This window comes from Neoarius graeffei, chromosome 1 (assembly GCF_027579695.1).
Source record: "Neoarius graeffei isolate fNeoGra1 chromosome 1, fNeoGra1.pri, whole genome shotgun sequence".
NCBI classification, from domain to species: Eukaryota; Metazoa; Chordata; class Actinopteri; order Siluriformes; family Ariidae; genus Neoarius; species Neoarius graeffei.
In genome coordinates, this window is record NC_083569.1 from 22259390 (window position 1) to 22275497 (window position 16108).

Genomic DNA, 16108 nt, shown 5'->3' on the forward strand with positions numbered 1-16108 from the left:
GTCACACTGCACAAAGCTGGATTCATCTGTGCAGGAACTGATTACTCGACCTGGGCAGGAAGGCTCATCCAAAGCCAGCTGATTGACAGTTTGGCCACTCAAGCAAATCGAAAAGCAATAGAGGAAAAAAAGAAAAAAAAGCAATCAGGAAAAGCAAAAGGGAATGGAAAAAACAATAAAGTAAAAAATATATTTTCTTCTTGCTTTATTTTTATTTCTGCATTTATTTTCTTATTCTTTTATTTTTGCTTTTATTCTTTTTTTGCAGATTTATTCTTTTTTATGGCACTTCTGTGACTCCATACACATCTCTGACACAATGCCAAAGCTGTTATTTTTTCCACATTCTGTTGACAAGTTTAGTGAATTTATTGAATGTTTGAGGTTAAATTCTTACCAATTCTTACACGCAGGACTTTTAAGTTCCTTGAGCACCCGATTGGATATTCGAGGCACTTTTAGTTTTCACTGTGTACAGTCAGATTCTTTTCTTTGCATATCCCAGCATGTTAAGAAGTCAGGGTCAGAGCACTGGATCAGCCATGATTAGCACCTCTGGAGCAGAAAGGGTTAAGCTTAGTAGAGCTGAAGTTTGAATCTCTAACCTTCTGATCCGTAACCCAGAGCCTTAATCAGTGAGCCACAACTTCTCTCTAACCTGCCCTTGACATACGCATTCAGAAATTTGTAATTACATTTAAGGACAATGGAATAAACTAGTTACATGCTCACTACATAGGGTACAACATAATGCCATTGTGTCATTGTAATTTAAATTAATTTGAATATGTGGTTGAATTAAGTGACCACAGCAATGCACATACTGTAGGATACGACAGATACAATCTTCTTGCAACTAGGGAAGAGGTCCTTATACCAGCAACCTGCATAATATTGAGTAAAATTCAGTAAATTTAACACCACATCATAAACTGTATCATGAGAATTCAGTGTTTGAGTTCACCAATTAACTTAAACAATGGATTTTAACAGATATGATGCCAGAATTGACATGACTACACTGAAGTAAAAGTAGGTGGGGCGAGATGTGGTGAGATGCAGTTTAGAAAGTTTCACAGAGTTACTGCCATTTATATCGACTGCAAGAGAGACACAGCAATCATGTTACTCTTCTTTGTTTTCATCATTAAAAACATTGGTAAGTCATTTATATTTTACACAAACTTTTGGTGTATGCTAGAGATTTGTACTGATACCTAAACATCATGTTTCAGTTGGTATAAAAATATCCTTAAGAAATGAAAATAGAAATGTTGATGTTGTTGCAATGTCTTTACTGCAGGTGCTGTTGACAGCAGCATCACACCAGACCAAACCATTATATCTTCAGCTGAGGGCAGCAAAACCACACTGACCTGCACATATGATGACTCGGCTTACTATCTCTACTGGTATCGACAAAAGCCTCAGTCAGGACCAGAGTTTCTGCTGCTGACTGATAAATCCACAGAAACTATCATTAGAGCTAAACAACCTGACCCACGTCTGTTCATCAGACTTCGTAAAAATGAAAAGAAAGTAGATGTGGAGATCTTTCCTGCTGCAGTATCAGACTCTGCACTGTACTACTGCGCCATGGAGCCCACAGGGACACAAAACTCAAACACACTGTACAAAAAGTGCAGCTTGTTTTTAATTTTTCTTTTCAGGAGGGGAGCTGTTTACCTGTTTCATTCAAACCTCAACACTGATCTTCTTACATATGTTGGTAATGTATATTGGTTGAACAATCAATGAAGAGATCATTTAAATAAATGTTAACTGCATCAAAAAAGCCTGATAAATGTATACTATAGATGGGGTGTGCTTCAGTATGTTAATAGCATACTATTTTTTCATAAGGGATACTTGTGAAAAATCATGACCATACCAAAACACTTCACATTTACTACACGGTTTCGGGTGCGTTCTGATTCTGACTGTGGAGCTCAACAGTCTGTTTATGGTTTGCGCAACCAAACAACCCAAATTCAACCTCACTATCATGATCGGTAAAGAAAACTGATATGAGAAGTATAAGCCTTATACAAGAGTTACAATTTTTAAGGCATTTTTAGTTTCTTATAAAATGTTATTATTAACCTGTGTAGGAATGCACAGCAGGTTTATTTGAAGACATATTAAAAAAAAAAGTTGGGACACTGTATACAACATCAATAAAATACAGAATGCAATGATTTGCAAATACTTTTTGACTTAGAGTCAACTGAATGCAATTCAAAGACACGCTATTTAATGTTCAAACTGATAGACTTTATGTTTTTTATAAATGTACACTCATTCTGAATTTGAAGCCTGCAACATGTTCCAAAAAAAGCTGTGACAAGGACATGTTTACCACTGTGTTATATCACCTTTTTTTTTTTTTTCTTTTAAGAAGACGCTGTAAGTGTTTGGGAACTGAGGACACTAATTATTGAAGTTTTGACCATGAACTTCTTTCCCATTCTCGCTTGCTATATAACTTCAGTTGCTCAACAGTCCACAGTCCATCCTGCTGTTATTTACACTTCATAATGCTCCACACATTTTCTACAGACCCCTTGCACTAACGTCACACTTATGTTAGCAACCGTTGACAAGCGAACTTTGTTTACATACTGAAGACAAGCGATACTGAAGATGTCAGACATCTGTAGTTCAATGAAAACTACAGCTAAAAAACCTTTAGTATCAGATTACTTGATAATCCAAGTCAGAAAGAAGCAAAGGATAGATATATACAGTATGAAAATTCGAGTTTATTAGTGGTTATGATCCATGCAAAATTACTCAAAATGATTGTAGTGACAATGTAGATTTGTGGCCTAGCGTTACCTACATAGATATTGGAATGTAGTACCTTCTCACTGCATTTTCCCTGTTTTAATTTAAAAAAAAAACAGATAGTTTGCTGGAAGAGAAGAGCAGGGAGGCTTGAGAATCGAGTGTCTGAGGTTTGTTTATACCTGATACTAATTCTTGTAGTGTCCTAGCAGTCATTCCAAAGATGCATACAAAAAGCCCAAAAACGCCTACTGTACTTACCTGGGCAAAAACAATCCAGGATTTATCTTGTAGTGTCCTGATCCCCAGATCTTTAACCCAGCCACATATAAAAAGTTGTCCGCCTCCATGCTCTTCCAGGTTTTCATCTGTTTGTCCGTGTAGAACGATAGCTGCAGCACCAAGTAGTTTGAGATGTTGGGGAACTCACTTACTTCTTCTTCTTACTTTGGCCAAGCTTCTGCTCGCTTCAAGTCTGCACGTTTTGCCCATCCCTCCCTGTCCATCATGGCCATCTGTAGTTCCTTAACACATCCCAGATTTGTGTCATTCACCAATTCATCTATGTAGGATATGGCCTGCCTGCCCACATTCTGTTTCCCAGTCACTGGTTGCCACAAGACTAGTTTTGATGCCACTTCCTCCAGGTGTCTAACACAATGTCAAGCTAACTTCAGCCTCCTGTATGCTACTTTAGATGATAGTGGTGGTAGGCTTCCATATAACTGTTCATTTGTTAGCTTTGCCTTCCATGATATGTTGAGTGCCATACGGAGCATCCTGGTGTAACATCCATCTCGTCTCTTTTGCATATTTTTGTTGATGGTCCAAGTTTCCCTACCATACAATAGCACAGATTCTACTGTCACGAGAAAAAGATGTTCTTTTAGATTTCTTTTCAAGTTTGAGGTCCATACCTGGAACATCTTATAGCATGCTGACCATGCTAAAGCCTTTCTTATCTCGAAGTCCTTGCTTGAGCTGTGCATCCAGCCTCCAAGGTATTTGAAGTTGTTGACTACCTTGATCTTCATTCCATTTCTGGCGTGTATCCTTTCTTCGCCCTGGTTGAATTGCATGATTTCTGTCTTTTTTGCATTAAGTTGTAGGCCAACCTTGGCACATTCTACCTCTACATGTCTCAGCATCTCACTGGCTTGTTCAGTTTCTTCAACAATAAGCACTATGTCATTGCAAAGTCGGTGTCTGTGATGACTGATGGATGATGTCGGCGACTTCGCCTTCTGTCCAGTTTGAATCCCAGCTGTTCTTCCCTGCCGTCTATTGCCTGCTGCATACAGTAGCCCAGTACTATTGCAAACAGATAGTGTGCCAATGTATTTCCTTGTAGGACACCCGATACTATTTCAAAGAAATCGGTGTAGCCATCAGGTGGGGAACTCAACTGATGGATAATTTTTCAAATAATCAGAAAAATCCTTCTTTACTAGCATGTAAGGATCTATCCCATTGCAAAGAGCAACTTTTTGAAAGTATTTTGACTGTTACTGGGCTCTAAACTGCAAAAATAGTCAGATACGGTTTCACTAGCTCTTCAGATAATGGCAGCCAAAATGGTTTGTCTGACCAGAAGTAAACTCACAAGCAAAAGTCATGTGAGTGAATACAATCTGTATTCTATTATAGGTTAACCACTCACAAAGAATGACCAAAAAACCTTTAACTCCGTGGATTGTCAGTGAAGAAAATGGCAAGATTATGGTCATATGCTGTGACTCTATGGCAGGCTTTGGAGAGAGCTGTTCTCACATAGCATTGTTGTTGTGGGCTATCGAAGCTGGAGTGAAACAAAGGGATTCACTAGTTATACCTAAAAAGGCGTACTGGGTTCTTCCAACTACTGTGAAAAAAATCTCCTACGCCTAGATCAGTGATATTTCCTTTTTAAAGAAATGCCCGGGTCAAGTTCCTAAGCCACAATCAGAAGTTAGAGACAAAGTTCCAGGGATATGGTAATATATTTTATCTTTTTCTCTATTTGAATGATTGGAACAACCAAAAACAGCACAAAAATGAACCATATTTAAGACAGCTCAAGCCTTGCTTAGAGAAAAGACGGTGTCTGGTTATCCCCCAGGAAAAATTATCACACACAAGGGGTCTAGGAGAGAGGTAGGCCGGTTTAGCACTCGCACTCTTACTACAAAGCCACACTGTTGTAACGTGCAGAAATTGGCTTGGCATTGTGTTGTTGGAATAAGCAGATACATCCCTGAAAAAGGCATCGTCTGGATGGCAGTATATGTTTTTCCAAAACCTGTATGTACCCTTCAGCATTAATGGTGCCTTCACAGATGTGCAAGTTACACATGCCATGTGAACTAACACACCTCATACCATCACAGATGCTGGCTTTTTAACTCTGTGCTGCATGGTAGCAATCTGGATGGTCCTTTTCCTTTTTCACCTGGAGAAAACAACATCCATGATCTCCAACAACAATTCAAAAATGTGGACTCCTCAGACCACAGGACACTTTTCCACCTTGTGTCAGTCCATCTCAAGTGAGCTCAGGCCCAGAGAATTCAGCACCGTTTCTGAATGTTATTGAAATACGGGTTTCGCTTTGCAGGCTAGATGCAGCGATCAACTCTGTTTAACAAGAACGGTTTTCCGAAGTGTTCCCGGTCCCATGTAGTAATATCCTTTACACACTTCAACCACAATAGGTGAAAATTGTGCCATTTTCTTCAGTAAAGATAATCACAAGGAGGCAATATCATAATTTAAATCAAAACCATTAATACATATGACTTCTTTTTGTTTATTTTATTGAAAGACATATATTATAGTTGGTGGCATGGTGGTGCAGTGGTTAGTGTTGCCACTTCACAGCAAGAAGGTTATGTGTTTGAACCTTCCTGTTTGAGTTTGCATGTTTTCTCCGTGCCTGCATGGGTTTCCTCTGGGTGCTCCAGTTTCTTCCCACAGTCCAAAGACATGCAGATTAGGTCAACTGGTTATTCTTACTTGCCCATAGGTGTGAATGTGAGTGAAAATAGCTGTCTGTCTCTCTGTGTTAGACCCATGATAGATTCGTAACCTGTCTAAGGTATACCCTGTCTCCCGTCAGCCACCAATGTCAGCTGGTATTGGCTCCAGCTCACCAGAGACCCACAATGTATAAGCAGTTTAGAAAATAAATAAATTAAGATATTATAGTCTCTCATATTAGTCTATAACTTTTCAACAATATTATCCCAAAATTCAGCAAAAACATGTACATTAGCAGAATTAACAGACATCATCAACTATATTATCCCCATTTAATATTTGTTTTAATGAATGTATTGTTACTCCAGCTTTGTAATCCTGCTGCAGTATCAGACTCTGCACTGTCGTCCTGCACCCTGGAGCTCACAGTGACACAAAACTCAAACAGACGGCCTTCTCCAAACTCAGTCAGATTAGGCTGAAGTTAAATTTAATTAAAACTTTATTTATTTATATTAATGAGCCAATAAGAAGTCCATACAGTGTTTGACAGCAGCACTTCCTGGGTGTGCACTTCTTACAGATGTGTTCCCTCATGTGGAAAGTTCAGCACATACAGCGCTATTATACAGAGTCCTCACAGAGCTGTGTTCAGAAATGGCTCAACCATACAATTTACTGTACACAGTGAGATACATCCCACTGATTCTCACTGTCGCTACAGGTAATTAACCTTCATCAGCTCATCATTACATTAATTAGTACAATTGTTAATTATTACATTTTTAACTATTAATTAATTGTTTTAATTAATACCCATGTTTGTATTCATCTAGTAATTTCTAAAGTCTGTATTTGGTTGAAAAAAAAAATCAGTGATTTATTTTTTCATATTCTTTTTTACAACAGGCAGTTTTGCAGACAAAATTGGGCCGACAGATGAAGATGCCAACATTGTCAGGAAAGAAACAGACACTGTTACTCTGAACTGTTCATTTGAGTCAAGCAGCGAACACATTGATCTTTACTGGTACAAACAATATCCGAACAGCGCACCACAGTTTTTACTGTATAAAGGTGCGCGGTCATACCAGTATAGTACTGGGAGCACTCCTGATGATCGCCGATTAGAGTCAAAAACAACCAGAGACTCCACTGAACTTACTATCAGAGGCCTAAAGCTCTCAGATTCTGCGCTCTATCACTGTGCTCTTAGAGATGCAGCACAGTAATACAGAGTCAATGAAAGGCTGTACAAAAACATACAAATGGTATACATGAAGCTTCTAAAACCACAGATTAAAGATACTCCCTTTACCAACTTGTCAGTTAACCGCAGACACAGACAGCATTTGTGGTAACACATGCACCTGGAGGAAATAGAAAAGAATAATAATGAGGGATTAACACAACAACTCCACATTAATCACAGTGAATTCACAAACCTACATGTTTCATTCTCCAAAATATTTTAATGACACTTCCAGATCCATTGTGTCAGGTTTTGCTGGTTTTCACTATCTGGAATAAAACTAATGAACTCTTTTCTGGGTTTCCCCATAACCTACTGGAGTCAATTTTCATTTGTTCATTCATTCACTCATTAATTTACTCATGTGTTGATTATGCATGTAGGTATATATGTACGAACAGATGTGACTTTGGTCCGTGTATCATCCGATCATTCAAGTATTCCATTCAATCTGGAAAACGAAAAACAAACAAAAAAAACCACTCAATATTTCGTTTTCCTGTTTTTCTGTATGACCAAAAAATGAGGGATTGGTGTTTGTTTTCCTTTTTCCAACTCAAAACAGAACAAATAATAAACAGGGAAACCAAAACGAAATAATAACTCTAATTTACGATTATTGATTTTCTCTATTCCCCACGCTACATTAGCCTTCCCATGATCCTCAGCGACAGTCCATCATCATCTCTGCGTCTATGAAACAGAAAAATTGCATGTGCATGTATATATCAAGTAATTTATTCATACATCCAATTAATTTAATATATTAAGCTGATGATCTCTTAATTATTATTATCTCAATATAATAGTAATCTGTACTCGAGTTGAGGGGGGATGGGGGGGATGCCATCCCCCCAGAATAAAAAATGGTCAAAATCATCCCCCCTCTAAAATGGGCATCCCCCCTCCCTTCCCTTGAGCAATTTTATCAATAAATGTGGACATTCCTTCTATTTAACATTGGAATTAGAAATGCCATTCCACGCAGCTTTGCTGAAACTGAGCATACAGTAAGCTCCCGCGAGAGAGGGCGCGCGCAAGCGAAGCGTTTAAGGGGGGGACATTCAGTTGGGGTTCCGTTATTTTTGATTTCATTCGGCGTCAGTGACAGCAGCGGATTGCAGCATCATGGCCAAGCGGAGTGGACAGCAAGACCTAAGCAAGTTCGGATTTAAGATCGCAAGAAAAAACATTTTCAGGAGGTAAGTCAAGAGTTACGAATATCAGTCCCACTTTAGCCCACTATCACGCTGTAAAGTTCCCGATATGGAGCCTAATTTGTGGGCGGCGGATAACAACACAGCTATCATAATGAATGTTAGTTTGGAGTCTAGCCAGCTATCGATAGCTTACTCAGGTTCATGTTAGCTTTGATTTCTTTTATAAGGCCATTCATTTAATCAGCCTGGACGTTCGTTTGTTATTCTTCAGGCAACAAATTCTATTGACTTGATATAAAAAGATTCAGTTGTTCATTTACATTGCCTGCTGAGGTTTTAATAAATTATTTACCAAACGATTTAAAAGGAGCCTACCATGACTATGAAGTTGCACTTCAAATTGCACTAGTCATGGTAGGCTCCTTTTAAATCGTTTGGTAAATAATTTATTAAAACCTCAGCAGGCAATGTAAATGAACAACTGAATCTTTTCATATCAAGTCAATAGAATTTTTATTCAAAGCTGAACATTGGGAACATTGAATTAAATACAGAGGTAGGTAGGGAACCAATAAGCTAAAACAAGCAACAGTAAATTGTAAATCTTCAGCTCTTCAGCTGTTGGTTCTCCTGCTTGCTCCTGTATTGTCTCCCACTCCGGGTCCTCCAGCTCCTGCCGCACTGTGTTGCAGTTGCTGCTGACTGTCATCTGGAATAAAGAGCAGTGGATAAGATAATTTAATTAAATACAATTATAATGTTATTTCTGATTTATTTATTATCTGAACGAGGATTTGAGCTTTGAAAAATGACCGGATTCTTTCTGTAACGTTGATTCCCGCTGTTATCTAGGTCACGTGACACCTTAACGTTGACGGTTACCAAGGAGCTGCCTTGGATACTTTGCTTCGATACATACCAGCACTTTGATACATACTGGATACAAGCGAGCAAAATGAGTTAAAAGCAGGCATCTTTGGAAAGTTTCTTTGGAAAGGGGAAAAGGCCCATTGAGGAGACAGAAGAAGAGCCTATGACGAAGAAAAAGAAAGCTGCATTTTAGCAGACACTGTCGAGTCCTACACCAATCCTGCTCTGACTTACATGCTGTGACCGGCTCTCTAATGAGGCAATGAAGCCTTCAAAACTGCTAGTGTTGTTTATTTTAGCCTTCCTGTCTTGAATAACACTTTTTGTTGCCTGAAGAATAACAAACGAACGTCCAGGCTGATTAAATGAATGGCCTTATACAAGAAATCAAAGCTAACATGAACCTGAGTAAGCTATCGATAGCTGGCTAGACTCCAAACTAACATTCATTATGATAGCTGTGTTGTTATCCGCCGCCCACAAATTAGGCTCCATATCGGTAACTTTACAGCGTGATAGTGGGCTCACAGAAAGTGTGACTGATATTCGTAACTCTTGACTTACCTCCTGAAAATGTTTTTTCTTGCGATCTTAAATCCGAACTTGCTTAGGTCTTGCTGTCCACTCCGCTTGGCCATGATGCTGCAATCCGCTGCTGTCACTGACGCAGAATGAAATCAAAAATAACGGAACCCCAACTGAATGTCACCTCCTCAAACGCTTCGCTTGCGCGCGCCCTCTCTCGCGGGAGCTTACTGTATGATCAGTTTCAGCAAAGCTGCGTGGAATGGCATTTCTAATTCCAATGTGAAATAGAAGTCATGTCCACATTTATTGATAAAATTGCTCAAGGGAAGGGAGGGGGGATGCCCATTTTAGAGGGGGGATGATTTTGACCATTTTTTATTCCGGGGGGATGGCATCCCCCCCCCCCATCCCCCCTCAACTCGAGTACAGATTACTATTATATTGCGATAATAATAATAATTAAGAGATCATCAGCTTAATATATTAAATGAATAGGATGAATTACTTGATATATACATGCACATGCAATTTTTCTGTTTCATAGACGCAGAGATGATGATGGACTGTCGCTGAGGATCATGGGAAGGCTAATGTAGCGTGAGGAATAGAGAAAATCAATAATCGTAAATTAGAGTTATTATTTCATTTTGGTTTCCCTGTTTATTATTTGTTCTGTTTTGAGTTGGAAAAAGGAAAACAAACACCAATCCGTCATTTTTTGGTCATACAGAAAAACAGGAAAACGATATATTGAGTGGTTTTTTTGTTTTTCGTTTTCCAGATTGAATGGAATACTTGAATGTTCGGATGATACACGGACCAACGGACCTACTTTGATCATACAGATACAAAAAAAATAATGAAATAGAAAAATAAGAAAATTCCCAGTGGAATTTGCTTTTCCTTTTTCCATCGCAAGATTTGATTACACTGAACTTTGATGAATATGGGTCATGTATATCATGTAAAACAAAATTATGTGATTAAGGGATGATGACTCTGGACTTTCATCAAGCACTGTTTTTTTTTCAATTTATTCTGTGATTCAAACTTTCAAACATGCATTTAGGTTGATTGGTCACACTAAATTTCCTATACACTCACTGTGCACTTTATTAGGAACGCCTGTACACCTGCACATTTTTGCAATTGTCTCATCAGCCGATTATGTGGCAGTAGCATAATATGAAAATCATACAGATACAGGGCAAGAGCTTCAGGTAATGTTCACATCGAACATCAGAATGAAGAAAAAGTGTGATCTCTGTGATTTTGATCATGGCATGGTTGTTGGTACCAGAAAGACCGGTTTGAGTATTTCAGAGGCTACTGATCTTCTGGGATTTTCACACACACACACACACACACACACACCAGTCTCTACAGATTACACAGGATGGTGAGAAAAACAAACAAACAAAAAAAACTGAGTGAGGGACAGTTTTCTGGGTAGAAACACCATGTTTATAACAGAGCAAAATGGCCAGAGGAAAACGGCCAGATTAGTTTGAGGTGCCAGGAAGGATATACTAACTCAAATAATCACTCTTTACAACTGTGGTGAGCAGAAAAGCATCTCAGCATGGACAAAACACTCAACATTGCACTGGGTTGGCTACAATAGCGGAAGTCCACATCAGGTTCCACTCCTGTCTGCCAAGGGCAGGAATCTGAGGTATCATGGACACAGGCTCACCCAAATTGGACAGTTGAAGATTTCCAAGATTTCCACAGACTGACCACTAGATAGGTTGTAGAAATACAGGAGACACCTGAAAAATGTGTATATAATGTGTCTCAGATGTTTGTGTACCTGTAGGGTTGCCACCTGTGTCTGACAAAAATCCTGGACATTTCGACCATCCAATCGACCTTTTTGCTTGTAAGCAACGGCGCCCTTCACACATCTAACCCAAGACAAAAATCGCCCTTCTACGCTGAAACTGTATTGCTCTAATTAGTAAAAATGACGCTTTTGCTAGTTATTTGTTTAGTTAATTGCTTTACATAATATAGCAGGTTTTCATTAGCCTGGCAAGCCAGACTAAATGTGAATATTTAGTCTGGCCTTGATCCGTAGACATTTCCGAAGTGGGTAGGAGGAACAAACCGCTGTCTTTCAAACTGTCTCTGTGCGTATAGGCCAACGCTCTGACCAATCAGCGCAACAGTGACTGTGACGTAGTCAGAGCGACAGAAAGCAGTGAGGGAGGCCTTGAAATAAATAATTTTTCAAAATGCGTATTAATTAATAAACATGTTCTAGATATGAAGAAGTTTGGAGATAATGACCACAAGTTTGGAGTCTGTACCACATACATAACATACACTCATTTTTTTTCCCCAAGTGTTTTTCAAGGCTTTGCTTAAACTGTTATTGAGAGTTTTTATTTAGTGGTGTTTGGTGAAATAATTTCCCTTAAATTTAAAATAACGGGAAAATAAGAAACAATCAAAAAGTAATGTTTCAAAGCTGTTTATTAATTCTTCGTACTGCACAAACTAGCCCCATCCTTTTGGCTACGAGCGGAGCCAGCTGGTAGATCAGACTTTTGCCATAGCCGGTTGGCAAAACAGCGAAAACGTCCTTCTTGAAAAGGAATGAGCGGAGAGCCTCTTCCTGCTCATGTTTCAACGAAAACTCCAAGTCTAATTCTTCTAAAACTGATTCCAAAGCGGAGTCAAACGCGCGCTGTTCACTAGCCGTAGCCATCTTTCCTGCGGTGCTTTCTCCAGCGTCGCGCAGCTTTGTCGTCACTCCTGCAAAAGCCCGCCCAAAGAATCCAAACAAAAACCTTGCGTTGTGATTGGCGGGCACGATTTGATGCCCGGAGTGTTTTTGTTTACATGGTGCGAGGCTAGACCCACTCGCTAGGCAAAGATATTTTTGGCCGCTAGGTGGGTGGGTCTAGTTTACTAGGCTAGGTCTTCAGTATTTTGGTTTATTTCCAACAGTTTTTGGTTGTGGACAACTGGGGGCAGTAGTGGGCACAGGTAAAAGGGAAATACATAATTAAGTTCTGTTTGTTTGCTTATGTGGAATAAAAATAAATAATCTAATTTTTCATTGTATCTAAGAATACCTGAATGTAACAATGTAAGGTGTAGTGTCAAACAGCTTACCTGATTGCTTAGAGTGTGGTGTGTGCTTTGCTTGTGCTTGCCTGTGCCTCTGCTGCTCTTGGCTAAACAAGTACATAGGAGGACATGTAACTGATATAACTTGGCACATACAGTACATACAGGAGTATGTTACTACACTATTTCATTTAATTCACCAAAACCTTACCTAATTTTCCATTTATATTTGGTGTTTTTCTTTGCTGCTGCTATGAGTCCTGGCTGATTTTCAATGAATGTCTTGAACTCAGTACAGGACAACTGAAAGTTTAGCCTGACTTGAAGCTCAGCCTTCACCATTGCAACAGAGAGTCTGTTTCTTTTATCAGTCCAAGCCGGTTCCAGGCTGCACCAACTCTCTGCTGGGCCAGAGGAAAGAACCGCTTACGTCAGCGGGGGGGGGCCGAGTTGTTAAGACCAGCAACAATAACAAGACCATGAAAGATCGCCATTTTTAAGCGCCGAGAAGCAGCAGCTGTACAAACGCGAAGTCATCCATTATTATTATTATTATTATTGTTGTTGTTGTTGCTGCTTCTTCCGTGTTTTTGCTTTGATATTCGCGCCAAGGTTTATGTAAACGTAGCGCCGTAACTGACGTATACAGCGACGTAATGACGTGGCTCCGCTTAGTGGCGCTTAGCACGGGCGAGCTATGGAAAAGCAAACTGGTTCTCAGCTGGCTCGCAAGTTGAAATACACATTTTGCCCATCATGTACAAAAAACCGGGACATTCAATGTCCCGGATTTTTATTTTTTTTTTCCGGGACAGACCATGAAAATCCGGGACAATCAGGAAAAACCGGGACAGGTGGCAACACTATGTACCTGTGATGGTGCAATTGAGTGACAAAAAACAGGAAGAGCTTAGCAACTGCGAACCACTCATCAGTAATGAAATGCTACATCCACACGACAACGGCAACGAGATGTTATTTAAAAATATATCGCGTCCAAATGGGCAACGATCAGTAAAATATCAGGTCCATATGGCAACGCAACGCTTGCTGAAAACAATGCAATACACATGCCACACCTCTAGGGGCGCTGTAAGATGGTCCCTTCGGAGACACCAGAACAATAGAAGAAGTAAGGACGCATGCGCATAAACTATTATGCGCGAGACTTCATATTAGCCACAAAGTCAGGAAAATCTGTTTGTAAAATTACATTATAATGACCAAATACAATGAAAAGTATTTTTCCAGTCTCACCTGTGAAAGGTAATCACATGTGATCTCGTTTGGACGGCAAACCTGTTGGTACAGTTAAATGCAGCACATGAATGAGGCATCTTTATTCTCCGCTTTGACCTATCCAATATGGCGGCGAGGATGACGTATGATTCTACGCGGAAGGCGGCGTCTTTAATGGTCCGGAATAAATTGAATGCTACACGTTGATGGATTAATTTGTTGTTCTACGCCCTTTTTGAGGAATGTATTGTAGGACTTAAACCAACATCTGAAGAGGTGAGATCGCTCCTTTTTTTCCCTATTTTTGCTGGCGGGATTGACTCTGCCCTAAGGGCTATTTTCTCTCTCTCTCTCTCTCTCTCTCTCTCTCTCACTTTGCACCATTACACAATAAATATTCACAGTGAAAATATTTTGTAAGCGCGTTTCATGAACCAAGTTATAGGATTTGTTGACAACTCGCATCGAGTTCGTTACACTTCTACCCGGCGTGAAGCAGTCACAGTCATGTGGTTGTGATGTCATCATAAACAAATCCGTTCTACTCATCCAGACGACTTCGCAACGGCAACATTGCCAGATCTTTCCACTCTGGAACTCGTTCTCAAAAAGATTGCGTTTTGGGCACCCAAAACACCGGTGCCGTGTGGACGCCAGGCCTAAACGATAAGCACATGGAGTATTGGAGTCACCTGAATCCGTTGCCATGTGGACAGGGCCTGAGGCTACAGATGGAAGTGCAGGAAGAGGCATAACGTGAACAGGTCTATCATAGCATATCAGTGTTTCTCAACTACTGGGCCACAGCCCAGTAGTGGGCCGTGAAGCACCATCTAGTGGGCCGTGAATTTTTTGTTCAAGTTTGAAGCCAAATACTAAATAGTTCAGGATGTCGTAGTGTCCCAAACCCAGTAGCTGGTTTACCGTACACTTTTCAAGTGGAATAAATACATTTGTGGGTAAATTAATAAGAACAAGCCTTTATTTTTGGTCACATTCCTTCTTTGCATTTAATCTGCATGTGCGCGCACACACACATACATACAGAGAGACAGAGAGCGCGTGCGCAGAATAAATAAAGACATTTGTGGGTAAATTATATGGATTTGTGATGCCTGCTGGAAGAGAAGAGCAGGGAGGTTTGAGAAGCAAGCAAATGTGGTTTATTTACACCTGATACTAAAACTTGTAGTGTCCTAGCAACCATCTCAAACAAACAAAAAGCCTAGAAATTCCGACTTACCCAGGCAAAAATGATACAGGATTTATCTTGTATTGTCTTGATCCCCAGATCTTGAATCCAGCCACATATAAAAAGTTGTACCCTCCATGCTCTTCCAGGTTTTCATCTGTGTGCCTGTGTAGAATGATGTCTGCAGCACCAAGTAGTTTGAGATGTTGGGGAGCTCAACGGATGGATAATATTCCAGTTCATAATGAATGAATGAATAACTTTATTTAAACACGATAAGTTGATCAGTGGAGCTGGTGGGGTCATGCACGTACAGATACAAAGAACTGCAAATACAAAAGACTAAAAATATCCACAATCTTTAAAAAAAACAACTTTAAAATCTTTAAACCATTTTGACTGAGAATGCCCAGCATTAAAGGTTTGGCTTCTGGAACATCCATACAGTTTTAAATACAGCAAGAAGACAGAGTCATCTATCTCTCTCACCCTATATACCAACTATATACCAAGTTTCAAGATATTATTTGTCACATTTTTCAAGCTTTGCTGCAGGAAACCAACCCGACCTCTTCACACTGACCTCAGCAGCCCATGGCATAAGCCCACTGGACCTTTGGTAGTGGACCAGTTCACATGTTGCTTGATATGTATACAGAGTTTCGTGACGATATCTTCAGTAGTTTTAAAGATATGGCCTGGAAACGAAAATGTGACCGGACGGACAACCGGACTGATGGACATGATTTAATCAAGTTCCATTTCATGTGTGGGTTGAACTGCGGTAAAGCTGGAAATATATTCATAGATTCAAACTTCCCGGACCAATAATTCTGAAAGATGCAACCAGAAAACTGTTTGACATATCAAGTTTGATATTCAATCGTAACTATACAATAATGCTATAAAGTGAAAGCGCTGGTCCCTGCTGTCCACCAGGCACCCAGCAGAGTCACACCATAATAATGTCATGGTGTTGTTTCTGGCGCATGGGATGCGGTGTCAAAGAAAGAATAAATACATATTCATAACTGTGATGTGTATCTC

General features: G+C 39.8%; 2 gene segments (V, D, J or C); both read left to right on the top strand.

The window, feature by feature from the left end:
• The first annotated feature begins 1122 nt into the window (after positions 1 to 1122).
• Positions 1123 to 6174, top strand: LOC132883993 (T cell receptor alpha variable 5-like). The segment is given in 3 exon segments: positions 1123 to 1159; positions 1304 to 1631; positions 6111 to 6174. Coding segments are annotated over 3 exon segments (429 nt in total).
• A 225-nt stretch (positions 6175 to 6399) lies between these two features.
• LOC132884009 (T cell receptor alpha variable 14/delta variable 4-like) lies at positions 6400 to 6974 on the top strand. The segment is given in 2 exon segments: positions 6400 to 6466; positions 6652 to 6974. Coding segments are annotated over 2 exon segments (390 nt in total).
• The last annotated feature ends 9134 nt before the right edge of the window (positions 6975 to 16108 follow it).